This window comes from Eleutherodactylus coqui, chromosome 11 (assembly GCF_035609145.1).
Source record: "Eleutherodactylus coqui strain aEleCoq1 chromosome 11, aEleCoq1.hap1, whole genome shotgun sequence".
In the NCBI taxonomy this organism is placed as follows: Eukaryota; Metazoa; Chordata; class Amphibia; order Anura; family Eleutherodactylidae; genus Eleutherodactylus; species Eleutherodactylus coqui.
The window spans coordinates 14,125,082-14,147,463 of record NC_089847.1 but is presented as its reverse complement, the minus strand read 5'-3'; the positions used below and the strand labels follow the sequence as shown (position 1 = coordinate 14,147,463).

The 22,382-nt window shown below is 49.2% G+C and overlaps 1 protein-coding gene across 3 annotated transcripts; it reads right to left on the bottom strand.

Moving 5' to 3' along the window:
- Positions 1-1,870: 1,870 nt before the first annotated feature.
- Positions 1,871-22,224, bottom strand: C11H16orf87 (chromosome 11 C16orf87 homolog). Of its 3 annotated transcripts, none has more exons than XM_066584076.1 (5): positions 22,095-22,224; positions 10,201-10,297; positions 8,655-8,837; positions 5,554-5,667; positions 1,871-2,360 (listed from the first exon to the last, which is right to left on the bottom strand). In XM_066584076.1, exons 1-5 carry the CDS (start codon positions 22,158-22,160, stop codon positions 2,242-2,244), a joined length of 579 nt encoding a protein of 192 aa, XP_066440173.1. In that variant the 5' UTR covers positions 22,161-22,224; the 3' UTR covers positions 1,871-2,241. The 3 variants fall into 3 exon arrangements, with proteins under 3 accessions (XP_066440173.1, XP_066440175.1, XP_066440176.1); XM_066584078.1 differs by having other exon boundaries at positions 5,554-5,664; XM_066584079.1 differs by lacking the exon at positions 5,554-5,667.
- Positions 22,225-22,382: the final 158 nt, after the last annotated feature.

Sequence of the window (22,382 nt, the reverse complement as noted above, 5' to 3'; positions counted from 1 at the left end):
GAGTATTGAGGCATATATTAATGCCCAGGAAATATAGCATCAAACAGGTATATACTATGTGGTATATCCCCTATTATGGTGGATAATACCCTGATGCGATAACCAGCTATAGTAAACACGGTCACTAATTTTATCTATATAGTGACTCGCTTGACTGACGTCATTTAGCGTGTTTATCTAGTTTATATAAAAGCTGGCAAATAGACTGCAGCGCTGAGTGGTCTGTAACTAGGAGTTAAATGGTGCAAGGACATATTACAGCACCAAACGTTCCTTTTATTTTACCACATTCCCATTAGGGACAGACACAGCGGAGAGTCTTAGACCAGGGTCATTAACTCATAAGACCCTGTCACATGGACTAAACACTGCTGAGTGCAGCTAATAAAAACAGCTGATCACTGCTTCACTAGAGATGAATGCCGCTGTTTGTGAGATTTTATAATCACCAGCAGCTACGAGCAGCTAAACTGAAGAGGGTTCAATAAGATATATAACGAACCCTCTTTGTCAGTAACTGCTGCATTCACTATCACCATTTAAGCATAGATAGCCCGATATACAATGATGTGGACATCTGTGGCATGTCAAGCACAACAATAAGGCTATCTTAAGCTGCCTAACACCATCTACGCGTTTCCACGGTCCTTAATGCAGTGACCGCATCATCAGGATGGTGAATCTAGGTTATAGAACCGAACAGCCTGAACGGCTGTGTGAAAATGAGCAGCAATCATTGATGATGCGGTCACTGCATTAAGGACCGTGGAAACGCGTAGATGGTGTTAGCCAGCCTAAGATAGCCTTATTGTTGTGCTTGACATGCCACAGATGTCCACATCATTGTATATCGGGCTATCTATGCTTAAATGGTGATAGTGAATGCAGCAGTTACTGACAAAGAGGGTTCATTATATATCTTATTGAACCCTCTTCAGTTCAGCTGCTCTTAGCTGCTGGTGATTATAAAATCTCACAAACAGCGGCATTCATCTCTAGTGAAGCAGTGATCAGCTGTTTTTATTAGCTGCACTCAGCAGTGTTTAGTCCATGTGACAGGGTCTTATGAGTTAATGACCCTGGTCTAAGACTGTCCGCTGTGTCTGTCCCTAATGGGAATGTGGTAAAATAAAAGGAACGTTTGGTGCTGTAATATGTCCTTGCACCATTTAACTCCTAGTTACAGACCACTCAGCGCTGCAGTCTATTTGCCAGCTTTTATATAAACTAGATAAACACGCTAAATGACGTCAGTCAAGCGAGTCACTATATAGATAAAATTAGTGACCGTGTTTACTATAGCTGGTTATCGCATCAGGGTATAATCCACCATAATAGGGGATATACCACATAGTATATACCTGATTGATGCTATATTTCCTGGGCATTAATATATGCCTCAATACTCTGCCAGACGGGGGTTACATTTATTATTCTGGCCTTTACCCATTTATCGGCTCCAACGTATAAATACAAAAAATATAACCTACATTGTGCTTTGTTAGCCCTTGTGGCCATTTATACACGTGGAGCTGTACACAACCATAATATATATCTCCACCCATGCACCAACAATATAGATTGGGTCATTGTGGTTGTGGAGTTAGAACTTAGCGCATCATCTGGTATATACTTATATGGACTTACTACTGTTAGAATATCTACTTGTCCAGTAGGAGTGTAACTGGAATAAGAGTCCACGCCTTTTATACATTTTTATTTTTATCTTTACCTAATAAAAGTTATATTTTAGTGATTCCCTCGGTGATAGGCTTGTTGACACACAGAGTTTTCCTTTCTGTCACGGTGACAAATACAGTTTTGTTTTCATGCTACACTTCTAGATAATAAATAAGGATCCAGCCTGGGCTGTGCTGTGAGCACCCGTTTAATATATAAAGTGTATATAAACTGTACATTTGTCAGACACTTTTAATTTATAAAATTGCAATATATATCTTCTTCATTTATATCAAGCATTAAATATATGTGTTCCGGCTGGCGGCCAGGATGAGTCCTTCTCTAAAAACAGAATAAAATCACCATATTGTACAGGAAAGGACATAAAACCGGCTGACGTGTAGAAGATTAGAATATTGCTCTACCAAAAAATAAAATACATAGAAGTCTTTAGTGCAGGTCGGTCATCCTTGTATCGTATTCTTCAGACGCACAAGTTTGGATTTTGGTATCGACAGTCACATGGATTCATTCGCGGTGGGGGCGGCGGTCCTTTCCCAGTCATAGTATGAGCCTCTGGTTGATTATTTTCCTGTTAATCTCTGCCAGCGCCACTGAAAACACAAAAGCCTTTTCGTCTGAGAGGTTGGCATACATGTCCACCTCCTTCTCCTGTTTCTCTACAAGAAAAAAAAAAGAAAGAAGTGAGAAGTTCAATATGCAGTCATTTAAGAACTAAGAAAAAGGCAGCAGCAGAGGAAGCAGGCAGCAAGTGATCCCTGCAGCACCTCCACAGGACAAATGAAGTATTACACGTGCCCACTGAAATCTGTCAATCACTGTGTAATCCATGCATGTGCCAAATCCTTCAGGGAAAGACAACAGCAGCTCCCTTCTGTGGCCAAGGGTGGTATAACATCTGCTTTGGAACCTCCGACCGGAGATTATGTCGCAGATCCAGCACTAAATACTGGAAGATGAAACGCTGCATGCAGAGAATTTTCTTCCTGCTAAAGTCCAGACAGCTGAGCGGAAACCGAGCAAATTCCATTACAGTCAGTGGGATCTGTTCGGGGCTGTGTGGTTCCGCCCGGCCACAGGGATTCCATTTTCCTGTTCCTTGAACGGTATGCATCACTGCATTACTAAGCAGAGTCTTGGAAAGCCAACAGACAGCAACTGTGGGAGGTGTTACGGCAGCCACATTGGTTGCCACTTAGTAATACAGTATTTTGCTTTTTCCGTACTTTGCCTGATAGGTGGCAGCAAACCTAAAAAGTCTCTTGCTATAAATGGATTAAACGCAACAACTAAAATGCGGTTTCCCGGATTAGAAAAACACATCCAATTGCTTCCAAAAACAGCGCCACACCTGTCTACAGGTTTTGTCCGGTATTACAGCTCAACTGCATTAAAGGGGTTGTCCCGCGCCGAAACAGGGGTTTTTTTTTTTTAAACCCCCCCCCCGTTCGGCGCGAGACAACCCCGATGCAGGGGTTAAAAAAAACCACCCGCACAGCGCTTACCTGAATCCCGGCGGTCCGGCGTCTTCATACTCACCTGCTGAAGATGGCCGCCGGGATCCTCTGTCTCCATGGACCGCAGGGCTTCTGTGCGGTCCATTGCCGATTCCAGCCTCCTGATTGGCTGGAATCGGCACGTGACGGGGCGGAGCTACACGGAGCCCCATTCAGAAAAGAAGACGACCCGGACTGCGCAAGCGCGGCTAATTTGGCCATCGGAGGGCGAAAATTAGTCGGCACCATGGAGACGAGGACGCCAGCAACGGAGCAGGTAAGTATAAAACTTTTTATAACTTCTGTATGGCTCATAATTAATGCACAATGTACATTACAAAGTGCATTAATATGGCCATACAGAAGTGTATAGACCCACTTGCTGCCTCGGGACAACCCCTTTAAAGCAAGTAGAGCTGAGATGCAATACCACACACAACCAGTGGACAGGTATGGCGCTGTTTTTACAAGAAAACAGCCATGTTTTTCTAAAACCCTTTCAAAAAGAGGTTTGCCCATCTTTTCAGCCTGTTAGAGGTTCAGTTCTTGGCAGCTGACTGAAGCTAAATGACCCTAGTCGGACTGCTCTAAGACACAGACATGTGACACGGAGACCCCACATATACATTATAACATCTTGTATAGTAACCTGGAAGAAACAAGCAGGTGAAGACAAGAACAAACAGTACGGAACTGCACAGTGTGAACAGCGATGGCGGACACGGTGGTGATGGATGACAGTATTACAAGACGAACATTTAGAACGACACCAATATGCCAATTTGGTGGGGTCTTCAACCGGCTGTCGCCGAAAAATTCAGGTGGTGACATCAGTGAACCTCAATATCTCAGCTTCCTGCGAGTGTTGATACGAGGAGCTGTTTGCAGGGATGTTTTATCTCCCCCCAGCGGTCACTGGCGATTCCCTCCCTAGCCAAAGAGAAATATGGCGGTTCTGCAGGCTATTAAAACTATACTTTTGTCCCCAAATACAGCGCCCCATGTCTCGGCATCCTGAATAATAGGGGTTCACTGCGGTCACCTCTAAGTTTTTCAGCTTAGCTTCTGCAAATAGATGAGGGTCATGTAAGAATTATTGGTAACACCCGGCTATATAGAACAAAGTCACGAGTGTCATCTGTAGTACCGTTCATACTTCACCCACCAACCGGAAGGTGCCAGCACCCGCCACATGTCGCCCTATGACAAATGCCTGTTCGCCACACGCTTTTTGAAGGCCTTGCTGATCCTTCCAAGCATTCTTGCCACGAGCAACCTGAATTTTCAAGTAAGAACTCTAACGTTGAGAGAACATCATGTTACAGGGCGGTATTTAGTGAGATGGCGTCATGTGATGGGTGCTGACACCTTACAGTCGGTGGAAGAAGTATGAACGATACTATGTATAACCCTCATGACCTCTGTATAATATACCCCATTCTCTCTGACTTTGATATACTGCAAATGTAGCGGGGTGCTGCCAATAATTTTTACATGACCCTTGTATACAATACAGATGTGAAAGCAGCGATGTTCAAGGGGTTGTCCAGGACTTTTATTATTGATGACCTATCCTCAGGATAAAAGGTCCACTTATCAGGATTCCCCACCACTCAGCCGGACCGGCCATCAGTACGGACAGCGCTGAAAGCAGATAGTGCTGTTTGTATTGCAGTGGCTTAGTTTGGTACTGCAGGCACTGCTTCCATTGAAGTTAATGGGAACTGTGCCTGAAATACTAAACCTGGCCACTGCAACGTTGACTGTGCTGCCTTCAGCACTAACCACATTGGCAGTAAGCCTGGCAATGAGCTGATCGGCAGGGATTCCAAGCGGCAGACCGTTGCCAATCAACTATTGATAGCCTACCCCAAGGATGTCATTAACCCTTTCCAATCCACTGTCTGACAACATTCTGATTGAAGGCTGTACAGCTCTGATGTCGGAAGACGTCCGGCAGGTTATTCTTACTGTACATTACTGGCCGCTCTGTTGTTGGGGGCCTCTCCAGCATGTCCCATACTGCAGTACTCGCTCTAACCAGCAGATGGCGCCATTGTATAATGGCAGAAAGAGAGGACCCCCTAGGAAACCCTGAATCCAAAACTGGATTGCAAAGGGTTAATAGCAAAAGTCCAAGACAACCCATTTAACCGTTCAGTCATCTGTGTCCAATTTTTCTGACGCCAAATGTGGGGATACAGGAACAAACTGCAAGTAAGACAGACGACAGCCGTGACAATTATTCGTTTCCTCCCCAAAAATTTTTTTTGAACAAAACCAACACAAAATAAAAACAAGTGCTTAACCGAGCAATTGCCGACCCGGTACAATTGCTCTCAAGCAGGTACATTACCTTCTCCCATCCACGGTTGCCTCCTGCTACCCCGGTCTCCCCGCTGCACTCGCACGTCTTCAGCGTATCTTGCGGTTGTCCCTTCAGCTCCGTAGTCCTTGCCGCTCCTCCCTGCTGCCGAGTAAGACTAATGGGTTAGGGTTAAGCAGCGTGAGGGGCGGAGAAGGTGACATGTGGTGGTGATGGCGGTGTGGGAGTAGACTATGCTAAAGGTTAGAACTGCAACAGGGAAAGACGGAAATGGAAGACAGCTACAGGTCTGACTGTAGGAAGAATAGCAGCCCTGGTGGCCAAAATAGGAGAGGGATAGGAAGGTCTAAGGTTCGGCGGCAAAAGGGGTGGTTTAGGTATAGGGAGGGTAAGGCTTCGAGGAGCATGGGTTGTGGGTAGCATCAGGAGCCCAGGAGGGTTGTGATGAGGATGCCCTTACCTGCACACATCCAGCGGTGAGCGTCACCACATTGCACCAAAATGTTATTTAAGCCGGTACTCGAAATAAGATTCCCCTCATGAGTATTGTACAAGAATCCCCCTGCTTCCCTTTCACAAGTGCATTTGCAATCAAAATTATTCAGTCGCCGTTGCAAAATAGTTTCGCCAAATTTACAAAAAAAACCCCAAAAAACAAATGAGCAAGTTTCAATAGCTCAACACAATATAATCTCCGAATTCTATACAAAAGGTCACTTTTACTGCAGTCTCAGAATTATTCAACCCCCCTGAGTAGAACCCCTCAAAAAGAGCAATTTGCAAATCAGGTATTGTCTCAAGCACACCTGATGCAACTAATTGAAATATAAGCCCTGCCCCAAAAATAAGCCCCATCTGCCTATAAAAATCTAAAACCACATCGCAATACATCACTCAACAGGTGCTGTCAGCTCCGCCGCGCGTCTCCTCTGCAGCTCCGGCAAACTTGCCTGTAGTTTTCAGACAACGCTTCCTGGTCAGAGGTTCAGAAACCCCACCTCCAGGAGGCACTGTCTCTGACTGGTTCTCGAGCACCGCAGCTCAGCCAATCACTGCATTCCTCGAGAACCAATCAGAGCCAGCACTTCCTGGAGGTAGGCTTTACGAACCTCCAATCCAGAAAGTGCTGCTTGAAGACTTCAAACCAGGGCCGGAGACCTAGGTGGAGGAGTGCAGCGGGGCTGACAGCGCCCGTTAGGTAATGTGTTGTGTTTTTTAGTTGTTTTTTTTTTAATGGTTTAGTTTAGGGACAAACAGTAGGATGTCCTACTGGAAAAGTTGCAACGCACCGCACGAAAACGGTGTTTTTGTGCAATGTGATGCAACAGAAAAGAAAGCTCCATATGGAAACAGCGAAATACGGGCTAGAAAAATCAAAAAAAAAAAAAAAAATCGCAGCAATGTTTTTTCCCCCTGCAGAGTAGCAGCCTATAAAACATCGCCAGTGTGAAGGAACCCATCAGCAAGCCTCACAATCAAATCACGCAATTTTGACGCCGGTGTGAAAGCGGCCTAAAACACATGCTACAATGAGCCTCCTGCCTACAGGAAGCATGGCGGCGGCTCGGTGAGGCTCTGCGGCTGCTGAACGTGAAGGACAAGAAGGATTCAATGAAGTATCAGGAACTCCTAGGAGAAGACGTCACGCCTTCTGCCAGGAAGCTGAAGCTTGGGAGTCACTGGACTTTCCAACAATAATCCCAAGTGCACCTCAAAAGGTGGTTGGTTCCAGAAGTAGTCCTGGAAGATCCTGGAGAGCGAACTGCATATAAAGTCTTTGGTGGAATGTGAAGAAGTCGGCCGCAGCACACAGACCCAAGAATATTAGGCCGGGGCAATGGAACGGGGCAAGACTCCTCAGGGGGGCTGCCAGGGGCGCTACTGAGTACTAAAGACACTGAAGGGGCTGAGACTGCAGGGGTCAGTAAGGTGGCAGTTTATGGTGAACTTTGAGAAACCGCTGGTTATACTAATTGTGTTGAGCTTTTTAAATTGTTCTCGTTTGATTTTTTTTTTTTTTTGCAGACAGCTGAAAGCTGTGAAATAAACCTAATTTGTAACGGGGTGGGGGTGGGGGGGGGGGGGCAGCTGTATCTACCCAAGAGGCAATGTGAATATTCAACGCACCTCCACTTCTTTATTTATAATCTTCGATTTCCAATGATATCCTGACACGCTCCAGTCACATCCAAAGCTGCATTCAAAACTCTAATAGTTTCTGTCCTGTATTACATTGCTGAAATGCTTTCTGTAGGATGCCATCATATTAGTGCCCCGTGGCAGATCGAGGAGCCCTTGGGGTAAGAGTTTCCTTAAACAGCATCTGTTCTGATGTTTGGTAAGACATATGCCTAAGGCCGCCTGCAGACGAGCGGGTCGGATCCGGCAGCAAGAATTCTCGCCGCGGGACCCGACCCGAGAGCCTGCAGGGACGAGCACGTACTCTCCCGCGCCTGGCGGCCCCGGCTTTTTCATGTGCCGGCTGCCGCGCAGCCAGCGCATGCGCAGACCGGTGCCGGCGGCCGGGTGAGTGCGAGCCCCACACAAAAATAGGACATGCCGCGGTTTGTTTGCCACGCGAGATTTCGCGCGGCCAAACCACGGCCGTCTGCATAGGAGTGCGTATTGTAATGCACTCCTATGCAAACTTTCAGTGGCTGAAATCCCGCGGGAAATACCGCCGCGGGATTTCCGCCCGTGTGCAGGCGGCCTAAAACAGGAACCATCTTTATGAATAGTTAAGCCAGTCCTGTAGAGATCTTGATGGGACATCCTACAACTTGAGCGCTAACCTGCAGAATTCTGAATGCAGCTCTGGAGGTGATTAGAGAACAGAGCAAGATCAACGTTGGGGGAAAAAAAAAAAAAAAGAGGGAGAACGAACACTTTAACACATAAAGATGAGCAATTCTAATTCCTACAGGGGAGTAGTGGCATCAATCTACCGTATTTGCAAAATAATCTGTTCCGTGCGGCATTTAACCGCTGTCTAAACGCTCCGGAATGGATACGCGGGGGCCGGTGCCGTCGATGGAAGAAATAAAATCATTATGGAGGAAAACAAATCATGATGGTTCTATTTACCACAACAAAACCCTTCAGGGTTCTGTCCCTTTAAGTTAACCCTTTACCTTTCTCTTCCTCCTGTTTCTTGGTAGCTGCTGTCTTTGGTCGGCCTCTGCCCCGTCGTATCGGATCCGATTGGCTGTTGGATCGGGACCTTCGCCGGTTCTCCAAGTCTTTACTGACCGTAAAGTTCGTCCTTTCCCTCTTGATTCTCTCCGTTCGCCGTCTCTTGGGATCGGAGCGGTTTTCTGTGAGGACAAGGGGTTCACAGAGGGTCACTGCTAAATTACCAGATCAACCAATCAGATCATCAGTAAGGTTGGTGGTCCTGCACCCCTGAACCTAATTAGAAGTTGGGTGATGCCTCTTATAAATGCCAACCTGGGAGGGCAGCTGCAGAGAGCAGAGGTGTAACGAAGCTCCTGGGCACCGGTACAAAACCTGCAACGGGGCCCCAACTATAATGGTTTATTCACAGTACTGGGCTCCCTATATGGGCCCCTAGGACTCCTGGGCCCGGGTGCAACCGCAACCCCTATAGTTACACCGCTGGCAGGGAGTATAGATCTGATAGCTTAAGGGAGCCATGTTCATGACGGCAGAAGCTTGTGGAGCCCCTAAGGAACCTACTGGGGATGTTACACGGTTGCCACTCAGCCACTAAGTCACTGGCCCAACCAGTATTTTTTTTTACCGGCCATATTTATGGCCAGGAGCGCTGTCCCGCCTAGTGTAGTACACCTCCGACGGCGGAGCGCTGTCCCGCCTAGTGTAGTACACCTCCGACGGCGGAGCGCTGTCCCGCCTAGTGTAGTACACCTCCGACGGCGGAGCGCCGTCCCGCCTAGTGTAGTACACCTCCGACGCCGGAGCGCTGTCCCGCCTAGTGTAGTACACCTCCGACGCCGGAGCGCTGTCCCGCCTAGTGTAGTACACCTCCGACGGCGGAGCGCTGTCCCGCCTAGTGTAGTACACCTCCGACGGCGGAGCGCCGTCCCGCCTAGTGTAGTACACCTCCGACGCCGGAGCGCTGTCCCGCCTAGTGTAGTACACCTCCGACGCCGGAGCGCTGTCCCGCCTAGTGTAGTACACCTCCGACGCCGGAGCGCTGTCCCGCCTAGTGTAGTACACCTCCGACGTCGGAGCGCTGTCCCGCCTAGTGTAGTACACCTCCGACGCCGGAGCGCTGTCCCGCCTAGTGTAGTACACCTCCGACGTCGGAGCGCTGTCCCGCCTAGTGTAGTACACCTCCGACGTCGGAGCGCTGTCCCGCCTAGTGTAATACACCTCCGACGTCGGAGCGCCGTCCCGCCAAGTGTAATACAGCTCCGACGTCGGAGCGCTGTCCCGCCTAGTGTTAGGAACAGGTGTCGGACCTCGCTGAACACCGGAGCTATGCAGAGAAATCTAAATGTCGGGCAACTCCTAGACTGGATTGGAAAGCGTTAATCGAATACTTGGAAATGTCTTCTCCCATCTTGGGTCATACAGCATTAACGTTCACAAAGGATAGATGCCTCGGTGCGCCGCCGGTGAAATGCTGCATACAGCAGAACGGGAAAGATCAATCATACCACACTGACAGTAAAAGACAGGCGGTCCGGCGGGTACCTGACGTGGGGGGCACTCGCTCCGTCTGTCTCCCGTGTAGAAGCTTTCGGCTGATGAAGATATATCCACAAGGGCAGGACTTGCAGGCAACAGGAACCTGGAAGACACAACAAACAGGCAGTAAGAACCAGACAAGGAACCACACGTCCCAGCATAAATGGACATCATAGTGTACTGCTGAGCCCGTGTATCTAAGCTGATCATATGTGATCCTGTCTGCCGAGCCGCTGTATCTAGCCCTATTATGTGCAATACTGTCTGCTGACCCCATGTATTTAAAGGGGTTTTCCGGGACTACACTGCTGACGACTCATCCTCACGATAGGTTAGTACTGGAAAACCCCTTTAAGTCTATCATGTGTGATTCCACCTACAGAGCTCATGTATCTAAGCCTGTGATGTGCGATACTCTCAGAACCACACAGTACTTCATCCTCCAAATCTGAGGCCATCTATGGTGTGTCAGAACAGAAGACATTACTACAATTAATGGATTTTTTTTTCATTTACATCAAGACTGAAAATCCTAAATATAAACTTAGTTCGGATTTGGCTAAAGTTGATGATATTCCTGGTGCTATAACGACTACCGACCACTAGATGGCGGACTTATCTATGTGAAGTCAGCAAATTGTTTCAGCAGTCAATTAATTCACAAGATTTAACAAGAATAGAACCGCTTCTCCACCCCCAAGCCCGGCCTAGAGGGGGGATATATCATATCTATTTATATGAAACCAGATAGCGAAACATTTTCTATTTTTCTAATTTTTTTTTTTTAATTGTAGTTTTTTTTTTTCATTCTGTCTGTACATGACTACACCGGCGGCCATCTTTTCTGGACTGCAGGTAACAGTATTTAGAGATTTGTTTTACAGCATCCTCATGAAACACAATGGACAGGGGCGGACCCATTGATTTCTATGAGAGACTTTTGTGGGCATGTTCAGTGACCTGTGCAGTGAGGGGGAGGAGGTGAGCTGTGACATCGCCTATTGTGAATAGTGGGTCCTATGTTATCTATATATACATATCACTTCTTAGTGATTATATTGAGATGACTGCTGAGAAGTTTCCTCTACAGAACAGGAAGTAAAACTATTATTAGGCCTAGTGGTCAGTACGAGAACTGGAGGGTCACACGTTTAGAAGAAAAACAACTAGAATCATGACATAAAAAATGCTGAGAAACAAAACAAAACAAAAACACAAAACAAAAACACACACCAAAGCTCAAAAATTATTACAAAAGCGACTCATACAATAGGTCTTTATTTGATGACCCGTTTACACGTACGGCATCTTAAAGGCACATACCCCATGCACTTATTACGTATGCGGTCATCCACAGCCTACGTGGTGTATGGAAGAGGCTTGGGAGCCAAACCCGCTCCGAACACAGTGGAAACACCCGCTGGCACCAACTGCCGCCAAAGAGAAGTGATCTCAGCCGTTAACCATTTAAATGCCTCTCAGTTCTGACAGCGACATTTAAATGTCCTGATAGGGATTTGAATGTCCTTAATGGCACCCATGCGATAAGATCACAGGGGCTGCAGTCCGGGTGTCATGGCAGCCGTGGGACTTCTGATGGTCCTCAGGGCTGCCATAACTGTTTGCCTATTACAAATGTGCCTGTGGCAGGTCTTTAATAGGCAGGCTGTTATAATGCAGTGTAATGCAATACCCTGGTATTGCATCATACTGCATAAGCAATCACAAGTTCAATAAAGAAGATAAAAAAAAAAAAAAAAGTAATACATACTAAAGATTTTTTCTTAAATTTCAGGTGTGTCGGAGGATCGGCAAGCGTTTCCCCACTCATTTCAGTGGGAAGCATCACATCGCGCGACATGCAATGTGTTTGACCGTCCCATTCAAAACAATGGGCGATGCGTTCGGAGGAAATGCAGGCCTCTGCAGGGGCACGGGACTGCGAGGATTCTCGCAGCGGGATCCGACCCGGCCGTCTGCAGGCGGCCGTAGACTAATCGGTACTATTGAAAAATACAACTCGTACCACAAAAAACAAACAAGCAGCCCTCGTGTGGATGGGTCACCGAAAAAAAAAAAAAAATTAGGATTTCTTGAACATGGGACCACCGGACTGCAGAATGTGATTGGGATGCAGGCGCAGCAATGACCCTCGCTTATAAAGGGAACAAGCTAAAAAGGGGGTGCAAACGAAAATTGCCAAACGCACGCACGAGTTTCCTCTATACCTGCGCCAATATAAACCCGCAATCCCTCCCGCGTGCATCGCTCCATCACTCCCATCCAAATCCATTGCTTATGATCTGCGATGCATTCCAGCAGCTAAAGAGTTAAGTAGAAACGGCATCCATAAGACGAAGCGTCCCCCCAGGCCGCCCAAACCTCTCCCAAGAATTGCCAACTATTGCATATTGTGTGCTCATGCTGCGTTCCCCCGGGGGGGCGCCCACACTGCGGGAAACCAGCAGAGGTCAGGGACAGACAGAGCCGCGTCTGCAGGCATCGGCTCCGCGGAGACCCCATAGTGGAGGTGGGAAATATCTGGCCTGATGACCCCCGCAGGACTTGTCACTCAGCTTTCTTGGGCTCCGGCATGACAAGTCTCTCTACTGATAGGCCGCATTCACATCAGCGCTGGAGGCTCCGCTCAGGGGGGCCGGCACCAACCACGGAAGTAGCACAGCATACCAGGGGTCCATTTATGGAAGCTAGACAGACCCCATTATAGTCGGAGTCCATTGGGACCATTCGATTCAGTCATAAGGCAGATCCATTCCTGCTCCCTTAACGGCGCGGACACATGGAAACACGAACAGAACCCAAGCGCAGATGTGAATGAGGCCCAGGATGTTCCATTTATTACTTTACCCCCCCACTGCACACACATACGCCATTGGAGTGCGATGCCGCATAGTGGTGTTACATGGATGCCCCGAGCCTGCGCCGCCCAAAGAGGGAGCTGACTGACAACTGGCATCCTGCTGAAACCGAAGAGATTGGTGAAAAACCTGATCCCCGCTGTTAACCACTTGCATGCCACAATCAATGTTGATCGCAGCATGTACGAGGGTCACAGAGGGAGGGTGCTCCCTCTGTGACATCCTCAATCCACCGCCATGTCATCGTGGAGTGCCAACCGGTTGCCAGTCATTGACGTGATTGCTATGATAAGCGTACATCTGAGAAACCATGAGACTGCAAGTTCAAGTCTCCTATAGGGACATTAAAAAAAAAACCAAAAACCTGCAATATGCGTAATCATAAAAGTCATATGTAAGCCGAGACGGAACCAAAAACTGCAAAGAACACACAAAAAAAAGCTAAAAGTTCTACATTCCATTATACGTACCCAAAACTGTAGCAATAAAAACTACCGCTCGTCACGCGGCGTACAACCCGATGGCAAAATAAACGGTATGGCTTTTGAAGAGTAGGAATGAAAATCCCCCCCAAAATCATCACGTCCTTAAGGGGTTAGAGAGGAAATGTCCTCATGCAAGTGGGCTATTCTGGGACATGTAGTCCTACAGCAGCTGGAGGAGCCGGCACGGCCTGGTGTAGAGTAACAAAACCCGACAGCTGCACCGCGCTCCGAGCGGCCAAGATAAGCGGCATAATAAGCGTGTCAGAGGGCACAGACTCCGAGTCACAAGACAAGCGTCCGATACCAGGACTCCCCCTCTACATACTGCATGGAGTTAAAGGGGCACCCAAGACGTCATATCCACAAGATTGGCGCGGCGCTGTAGCAATGAATTCCAGGTTAGTGAGAATTACCAGGGCAGCTTTTAACCCTTTCCAATCCAATTTGTATCCTGGTTTTCCTAGGGGGCTTACTCTTTTTCTGCCGTTATACAACGGCGCTATCTGCTGGCTAAAGCCAGTACTACATGAGCTCACACATTGGATAGGCTCCGACAGCAGAGAGGCTGGCAATATACAGTAAGAGAACCCTGATGGACGTCTTCCAACATCGGAGCTGTACAGCCTTAAATCATAACGTCTTCAGAGGTCAGACAGTGGATTGGAAAGGGTTAAGGTTAGAGTTTTAGGTGAGCACAATCCGCCATGTTGTAACGCGCGTTGCGTCACACGTGGGTTTTGGGTACATCGTAGCTTCTCATCCCCTCGTTGAAGACGTGGAAATCCACAGCAAAAGCCAAGGATATAAAATCCGTCCCGCCGGTCAGTGTATGCTGCGAATGTTCTCCTCCACGCGGCGTTTACCTGGATGCGCCCACAGGTGCCGGATTAATGGAATGTCTCCGTTATCCACATTTATCGCCGCAGGTCACTGCCGCCCTCAGATGATTTTTAGGGCACACGCCAAGACGTACGCAGAAGAGCTCATTGCTTGGCTAAGCAAATCCGTAGTGAATACGCAGGTTTCTTGCATATTTGCGCGGCCCGTTCACTTCCATGGCCTACTGCTGTGGGCAACACGCTCCAAAATGGGCCACGCATATTTTCACGCGATCGATCACTTGAAAAAAAAAATACCCACATGCGAATGAGCCCACTGAAAGCAACGGGTTCTATTCACTGCGTATCACAGCATAATATATGGCGCAAAAGCCTATGTGAGCGAGCCCTTAGGCCGGTTTCACGCAGGTGATGATAAAGCGCGGTGAAAATGCAGAATCATGAAACTCATGCTTTTCAATGGTTTCCTTCTCTGATGCGTGAAAAAAAAAATTTTTGTAAATTGCGCCGTGCTTTTTTTTAAAAATTGCCCCTCGTTTCCCAGCGGCGCCTTCGTTTTATCACACAAACTTGTGATTTTCCCGTGAAGCGATGCGTTTTTTTTAACATTAGAAAGTCCTATTTCTTGTGAGAAAATCGTGCGGAAAAAATATGCGAAAAAAGGTCAAGCGGCCGCGATGATTGTGAGAAAAATCACAGGAACGAAGACACGATTTTACCGCGTTGATATCGTGCGTGTGAAACCACCCTCAGACTCACAGTACTTGCTCGGGGCTTCGGCTCGGCGCGCAGCGAGTTTCTTGGAATGCGTACGAGGAGCGTGACTAAACAGATCCTGGAAAACAAATTCCAGAGCGCTGGATAATATGCAGCATGTCGCTGCACGAGTGCCAGGAGCGGAGAGAAGCGGGGCCGGACGCTGCGGAGCAGCTACATACAGATCCATCACAGGGGGTCCTGCCCGACCACATACAGCCCGCCACTAATTACACATGAAAGCCACGCTTCAGGAAGGAATTGCGCGAGCGGAAGACTAATCCCAGCATGCTCCATTTTAGCACGGATTCCGCGCCTATGGTCTCTATTGGTCAGAGAGCGAGCGGGAATCGCGGGGGCGGCCGGCTGTGCGAGCGGGAATCGCGGGGGCGGCCGGCTGTGCGCGGTTCTGATATCATTCCCTCCATGTGAGCTTTCTTCTGCACGGACGGTACGCTGTTCATATCCCTACATTCTCGCAAGGACCGTTCGCAATTTGTTTCCGCGAAATCTGACTCGTTTGTGTGACTCCGCCCTTAAATGTTTAATCATTTTTTAAAAAATTTCCACGTTACGGTCTATTTTTTTTTTTTAAACAAATCCTAAAATCCTGCAGTTCTTACACTGACCGTTAGGCCCAATAGTCGGCTACTTCCTGCGCTGTCCAAGAAACTTATCATCACATGCAGGTAACATCTCTATATAGATGGCACAGGATCCACAATAAGTGATGTCACAGCTCACCTCCTCCACCCCCCTGCACACATCACATATTTAAATGCAGCACGGGCAAGAATGCTGCACCCAGAGTCGCACGATTCCACGTTGACTGTGCCGTCGCTTCTGAACACGGATCTACATGGAATCTCGACGGAAAGTCCACAAGCAGATATTGCCCTTCGCAGGGCTGAATCCGTGCAAAAAAAGAAAAATGGCAGAAATGTGTGGTTTTTGAGACAAAATCAGACTCTGAAGTCAACCAAACGTGCGTTAAACCAACGGGGGCGATCAAAACATGAGAAGTACAGAATCCGCAGAGCGGACACCGTCACGGTGAAATAAACAGCGCTGCAGAGTAAAGGGGAGATTTATAAGGCGCGCGGATCGGAGGACGCAGGCGACATCACACAGACTATGCCGAAGGACTGGCGAGCGTGTCGATGACATCACACAAGGCGGACGTCCCGGCGAACCACCGCAGCGCACAATGGTGATCCCACTATAGCATTATTGAATTACCCTAATTGCCCATTTTAATGAAGGCGGACATGCTGCGTGGTTTTCTGCACGATTTGCGCACGCAATTACAGGAAGTACAGCATATGGGGGGCTTTTAGGAAGACGGGACAGAGAGGGCCCGCAAAAAGGGGATCCAATGGATGTGTGAAGGCGGGATCGCCGGCGGTTATCAACGAGCAGCTGAACTTTACAGTCGCCAGAAACCAGAAGAATCCAGAGACCGTGACCTGCAGCAGGACATGAAGGGGTTACAGGCGCAGACATGGCTATACATGTGTGCGGTGGAGGCACTACTGATTGTATCAGTAACTACCTGTGGCACCCCAAAGCAGACAACACGCTCCATCTAATCGCTTTATTTATCATAACCCGTCAAGTTTGCTGGGCGCTACTTATCCATATGTGTTGGACTGCCTCTAGCTTGGATACAAGATGTGATACAGGCGGGCATGGAGGCTCTAGTACCCTGTTGTACCGCCTCTAGCTTGGATACAAGATGTGATACGTATGGGCATGGAGGCTGTAGTACCCTGTTGTACCGCCTCTAGCTTGGGTACAAGATGTGATACGGGCGGGCATGGAGGCTCTAGTATCTTCTTGTACCGCCTCTAGCTTGGCTACAAGATGTGATATGTGCGGGCATGGAGGCTCTAGTACCCTGTTGTACCACCTCTAGCTTGGGTACAAGATGTGATATGGGTCGGCATGGAGGCTCTAGTACCCTGTTGTACTGCCTCTAGCTTGGGTACAAGATGTGATACGTGCGGGCATGGAGGCTCTAGTATCTTGTTGTACCGCCTCTAGCTTGGATACAAGATGTGATACTGGCAGGCATGGAGGCTCTAGTACCCTGTTGTACCACCTCTAGCTTGGATACAAGATGTGATACGGGCGGGCATGGAGGCTCTAGTATCTTGTTGTACCGCCTCTAGCTTGGATACAAGATGTGATACTGGCAGGCATGGAGGCTCTAGCACCCTGTTGTACCACCTCTAGCTTGGATACAAGATGTGATACGGGCGGGCATGGAGGCTCTAGTATCTTGTTGTACCGCCTCTAGCTTGGATACAAGATGTGATACTGGCAGGCATGGAGGCTCTAGTACCCTGTTGTACCACCTCTAGCTTGGATACAAGATGTGATACGGGGGGGGCATGGAGGCTCTAGTACCCTGTTGTACCACCTCTAGCTTGGATACAAGATGTGATACTGGCAGGCATGGAGCCTCTAGTACCCCGTTGTACCGCCTCTAGCTTGGATACAAGATGTAATACAGGCGGGCATGGAGGCTCTAGTACCCTGTTGTACCGCCTCTAGCTTGGATACAAGATGTGATACGGGTCGGCATGGAGGCTCTAGTACCCTGTTGTACTGCCTCTGGCTTGGATACAAGATGTGATACGGGCGGGCATGGAGGCTCTAGTATCTTCTTGTACCGCCTCTAGCTTGGCTACAAGATGTGATATGTGCGGGCATGGAGGCTCTAGTACCCTGTTGTACCACCTCTAGCTTGGGTACAAGATGTGATATGGGTCGGCATGGAGGCTCTAGTACCCTGTTGTACTGCCTCTAGCTTGGATACAAGATGTGATACGGGCGGGCATGGAGGCTCTAGTATCTTGTTGTACCGCCTCTAGCTTGGATACAAGATGTGATACTGGCAGGCATGGAGGCTCTAGTACCCTGTTGTACCACCTCTAGCTTGGATACAAGATGTGATACGGGGGGGGGGGCATGGAGGCTCTAGTACCCTGTTGTACCACCTCTAGCTTGGATACAAGATGTGATACGGGCGGGCATGGAGGCTCTAGCACCCTGTTGTACCACCTCTAGCTTGGATACAAGATGTGATACGGGCGGGCATGGAGGCTCTAGCACCCTGTTGTACCACCTCTAGCTTGGATACAAGATGTGATACGGGCGGGCATGGAGGCTCTAGCACCCTGTTGTACCACCTCTAGCTTGGATACAAGATGTGATACGGGCGGGCATGGAGGCTCTAGCACCCTGTTGTACCACCTCTAGCTTGGATACAAGATGTGATACGGGCGGGCATGGAGGCTCTAGCACCCTGTTGTACCACCTCTAGCTTGGATACAAGATGTGATACGGGCGGGCATGGAGGCTCTAGCACCCTGTTGTACCGCCTCTAGCTTGGATACAAGATGTGATACTGGCAGGCATGGAGGCTCTAGTACCCTGTTGTATCGCCTCTAGCTTGGATACAAGATGTGATACAGGCAGGCATGGAGCCTCTAGTACCCCGTTGTACCGCCTCTAGCTTGGATACAAGATGTAATACAGGCGGGCATGGAGGCTCCAGTACCCTGTTGTACCGCCTCTAGCTTGGATACAAGATGTGATACGGGTCGGCATGGAGGCTCTAGTACCCTGTTGTACTGCCTCTGGCTTGGATACAAGATGTGATACGGGCGGGCATGGAGGCTCTAGTATCTTCTTGTACCGCCTCTAGCTTGGCTACAAGATGTGATATGGGCGGGCATGGAGGCTCTAGTACCCTGTTGTACCGCCTCTAGCTTGGATACAAGATGTGATACTGGCAGGCATGGAGGCTCTAGTACCCTGTTGTATCGCCTCTAGCTTGGATACAAGATGTAATACAGGCGGGCATGGAGGCTCTAGTACCCTGTTGTACCGCCTCTAGCTTGGATCCCATTGAAGTCCCATTAAAGTGAACGGCGCTGAGCTGTAACCTAAAATGACAACCTGTTCCAAGTGTGGTGCCATTTCTGGGGGCAAGTAGCTCCAGCACAGCCCCCGGTGTCTACCCCTGTGGAGCAGCACCAGGTACCCAGGGGCTCAGTGGTTGGTAGATTACAATGTCCTCTTTGTTTCCTGCAGGTTACAAGTATTCATGTAAAACAAACCAAGCCAGGAAACCCATTTTAAGCCATAAATGAGTAAAACAATAGATTTCTGTATCTGCCGCCTGTGCGCTGCCCCTTGTGGGGAGAGGAGGAACAATGTTTGGGATTTGCATCAATGGGAAGTTAAAAGGGGTTTTCCAGGACATGAAAAAAAGTTATCTGAGGTTAAAATGAAAAAGATTGAAAACTCTCTTATTCTGGCGGCCCTAATGCCCGCCGCTCGGAGCCCAGAAGAAGGGGCGGGAGGTCACATGACCGCTCAGCCAGTCATGAAACAATCACCGCTGAGGATTGTGATTGGCCGAGTGGTCACATGCACAATGAACGAGGTGTGACCTCGAGGGCCGTCCAGTCTACAGGACCTCACAGGCGCTGCATCATCCAGGGTAACACGCAGGTCCAGCGATCGCGTAGAGAACCCCCTCCGCTATTACCGCACGCCCCACAGAGGCCTATTAGCTGTAGAATAGTTACAATCTGTTAAAGCGTTTATTACGGGCGCTATTAGGCGTTATACACGGTAATCAGCGGTGTTCTTTTTTACGCGTATCATATATACAATTATAAAATGCTATTACGCGGGCGCCGATGAAAACCAATGTCCATTCACTGCGTGTGTAATACGGCTGCCCTGAGGCTAAGGATGCGTACTAATGCAGTCAGAGAAGCGCTGCGGCCATCTTGGTCTCTCCAGGCCGGAGGAGGGTCGCATTAAAGGGCTTATCTGGGAACAGAAAAAAAAGATGGCTGCACCATTTTTTTTGTTTCTACTAAAAACGGCGCCATGACGGTCCACAGGCTGCATCGGGTACTGCAGTCCAGCTCACAGACAGACACAGTCCAGCCCCAATATTACAGCCCGCACTTCTAAATATGATGGAAGGGATGTGAGAGGAGCGGGGACCTTCTGCGACCCATTTCAGTATCTGCACTCGCGGTCCGGCACCCTTCGGTGAACTTCCTTGAGTGTTCTGGAGCTACGAGGGGTTAATGACTTATTTCTCTGGACAGAAGCTTTCTTACGATTCACAGCCGTTCGCAGTGAAGGTAGAAGAACGGGATGATGTGGGCCGTATTCGTGGTCAACAGGCCGCCACGTTCCGTAGGCTTCCGATACCTCTGCCTGACAGTCCGCGAGTGCCGCAGGTGCGTGTAGTTCATCGGACTCCATTAAAGTCATTTAACACGTATCAGACTGGGGCAGACGTAACGCACGCGGGCCGGGGTTGGGTACAACTGGGGGGTAATAGAGGTGATTGAACACATATTGTGGACATCGGTGCCAGACCTTGCATGCTGGGTGCTATCAGTGGGCAGATGGGGGAGGGGGGGGCCGGATCTGGCTGAAAATGCCAGAAGAGAAAGCGACAAACCCCTTTATAGTCAGCACGGTGCGCCCAGCGCGGTTCGGTCCAACCATTTGGCCGCGGGGGTTCCCCTTTCCGGCGCGGTTCGGTCCAACCATTTGGCCGCGGGGGTTCCCCTTTCCGGCGCGGTTCGGTCCAACCATTTGGCCGCGGGGGTTCCCCTTTCCGGCGCGGTTCGGTCCAACCATTTGGCCGCGGGGGTTCCCCTTTCCGGCGCGGTTCGGTCCAACCATTTGGCCGTGGGGGTTCCCCTTTCCCGCGCGGTTTGGGCCAACCATTCGGCCGCGGGGGTTCCCCTTTCCGGCGCGGTTCGGTCCAACCATTCGGCCGCGGGGGTTCCCCTTTCCGGCGCGGTTCGGGCCAACCATTCGGCCGCAGGGGTTCCCCTTTCCTGCCCTATATATGAACGCTCCCTTTATACCGAGCACCGGAGGCCTTGAGATGGAGAACAGTCGATGGGATTTTTTTCCTCTTTCTGTGCCTCTAAATACTTTTTGGGGGGGGGATATTATGATTTGCGTGAATCTAGTCCCGTTGTTATGGCGGGCGAGGGGGTGTTCTATGTACATTATACGCATGGAGGTGGAAACGTGTAGAAACTATACGGGGGCATCGGCTGCAACATATTACCAAACAAGGGGTTAAAAAAAAGTATATAAAAAAAAATGATAATAAGTGTATATCACAGACATGTAATATATTACCGGACACATATTACACCCCCTGTAGATCACAAGGCCCAGACATGCGGCCCCCGTAGACAGCTGCACACGAGGCCGGCGCCTGCCGTTAACCCCTCCCTCCCCACATCCTCTCACTTCCCTCCAGGCAAATACTATTTACAGTAACTATTAACTGGCGCAAAGAAAGGAAACCTGATCTGCTCCCTGCAGAGGGGGCGCCCCTCCTCCATCATTAACCCCCCCTCCCCCACGGCCATGGAGTTTGGGGGAAGAACATTAAGTCACCCCAAAATGAAATACAAAAAGTAAAATAAAAAAAAAAAAAACAAACAAAAAAAAACCTCCCAGTCTCTATTATCTACTTACATTAACCCCTCAGTGTCCGGGCTGCACTTCCTGTAGACCCCCATCTCCCCCTGTAATTAAAGCAATGCGGCTACAAAGTATCAAATGACCCCTCTGCCCCCTACAATTAACCCCTTCAGCCCTGCAGCCCAGCTGATATCTCCAGGCTGCAGAGAACAAATAAAATGTTGCATTTTTTTTAGAAAATATATAAAATAGTTACAATATATAATAACTACAGGATTATAACATGCCCCATATAATAATATCCAACCAGTCCCCATATCACACACATGATACATAGTATCAGCCCCAGTATATAATCACAGCAGCGCCCTCCTCTCCGCAGGGATGCCAGGCACGCTCAGGCAGCTGTTGCCCGGGTTGTGTGGCCCTCGGGGGCCCCGGGCTGCCCTCACCTGTTGGTCGCACTGCGGGCAGGACTTGGTGGCCATCTTCACTTTCTTGGCTCTGGCCGTGGACATGCTCCCTCTCGCCGGGCGCGTCCACAGCGCGCATCCCCGCCTCGCCCCCTCCTCTGCACAGCCCGCTTCCCCGCCTCTCGTGAACGCGCATGACGTCAAACGTGCGTCCAGGATTGGCTCAGCCACAACGGAGGGGGCGTGGAGTTCTGAGAGTCAACCAAACTAGGCTGGTCTGATAGAGGAGCAGTGTTGCCTATAGCAACCAATCAGAATGGAGCTTTC

Coding starts and splice junctions, on each gene's coding strand:
- C11H16orf87 (XM_066584076.1), bottom strand. CDS start 22,160: ATGTCCACGGCCAGAGCCAAGAAAGTGAAGATGGCCACCAAGTCCTGC. Junction 5,668..8,654: donor GAAACAGGAGGAAGAGAAAG/GTAAAGGGTTAA, acceptor CTTACTCGGCAG/CAGGGAGGAGCGGCAAGGAC. Junction 2,361..5,553: donor GCAACCGTGGATGGGAGAAG/GTAATGTACCTG, acceptor TTTTTCTTGTAG/AGAAACAGGAGAAGGAGGTG.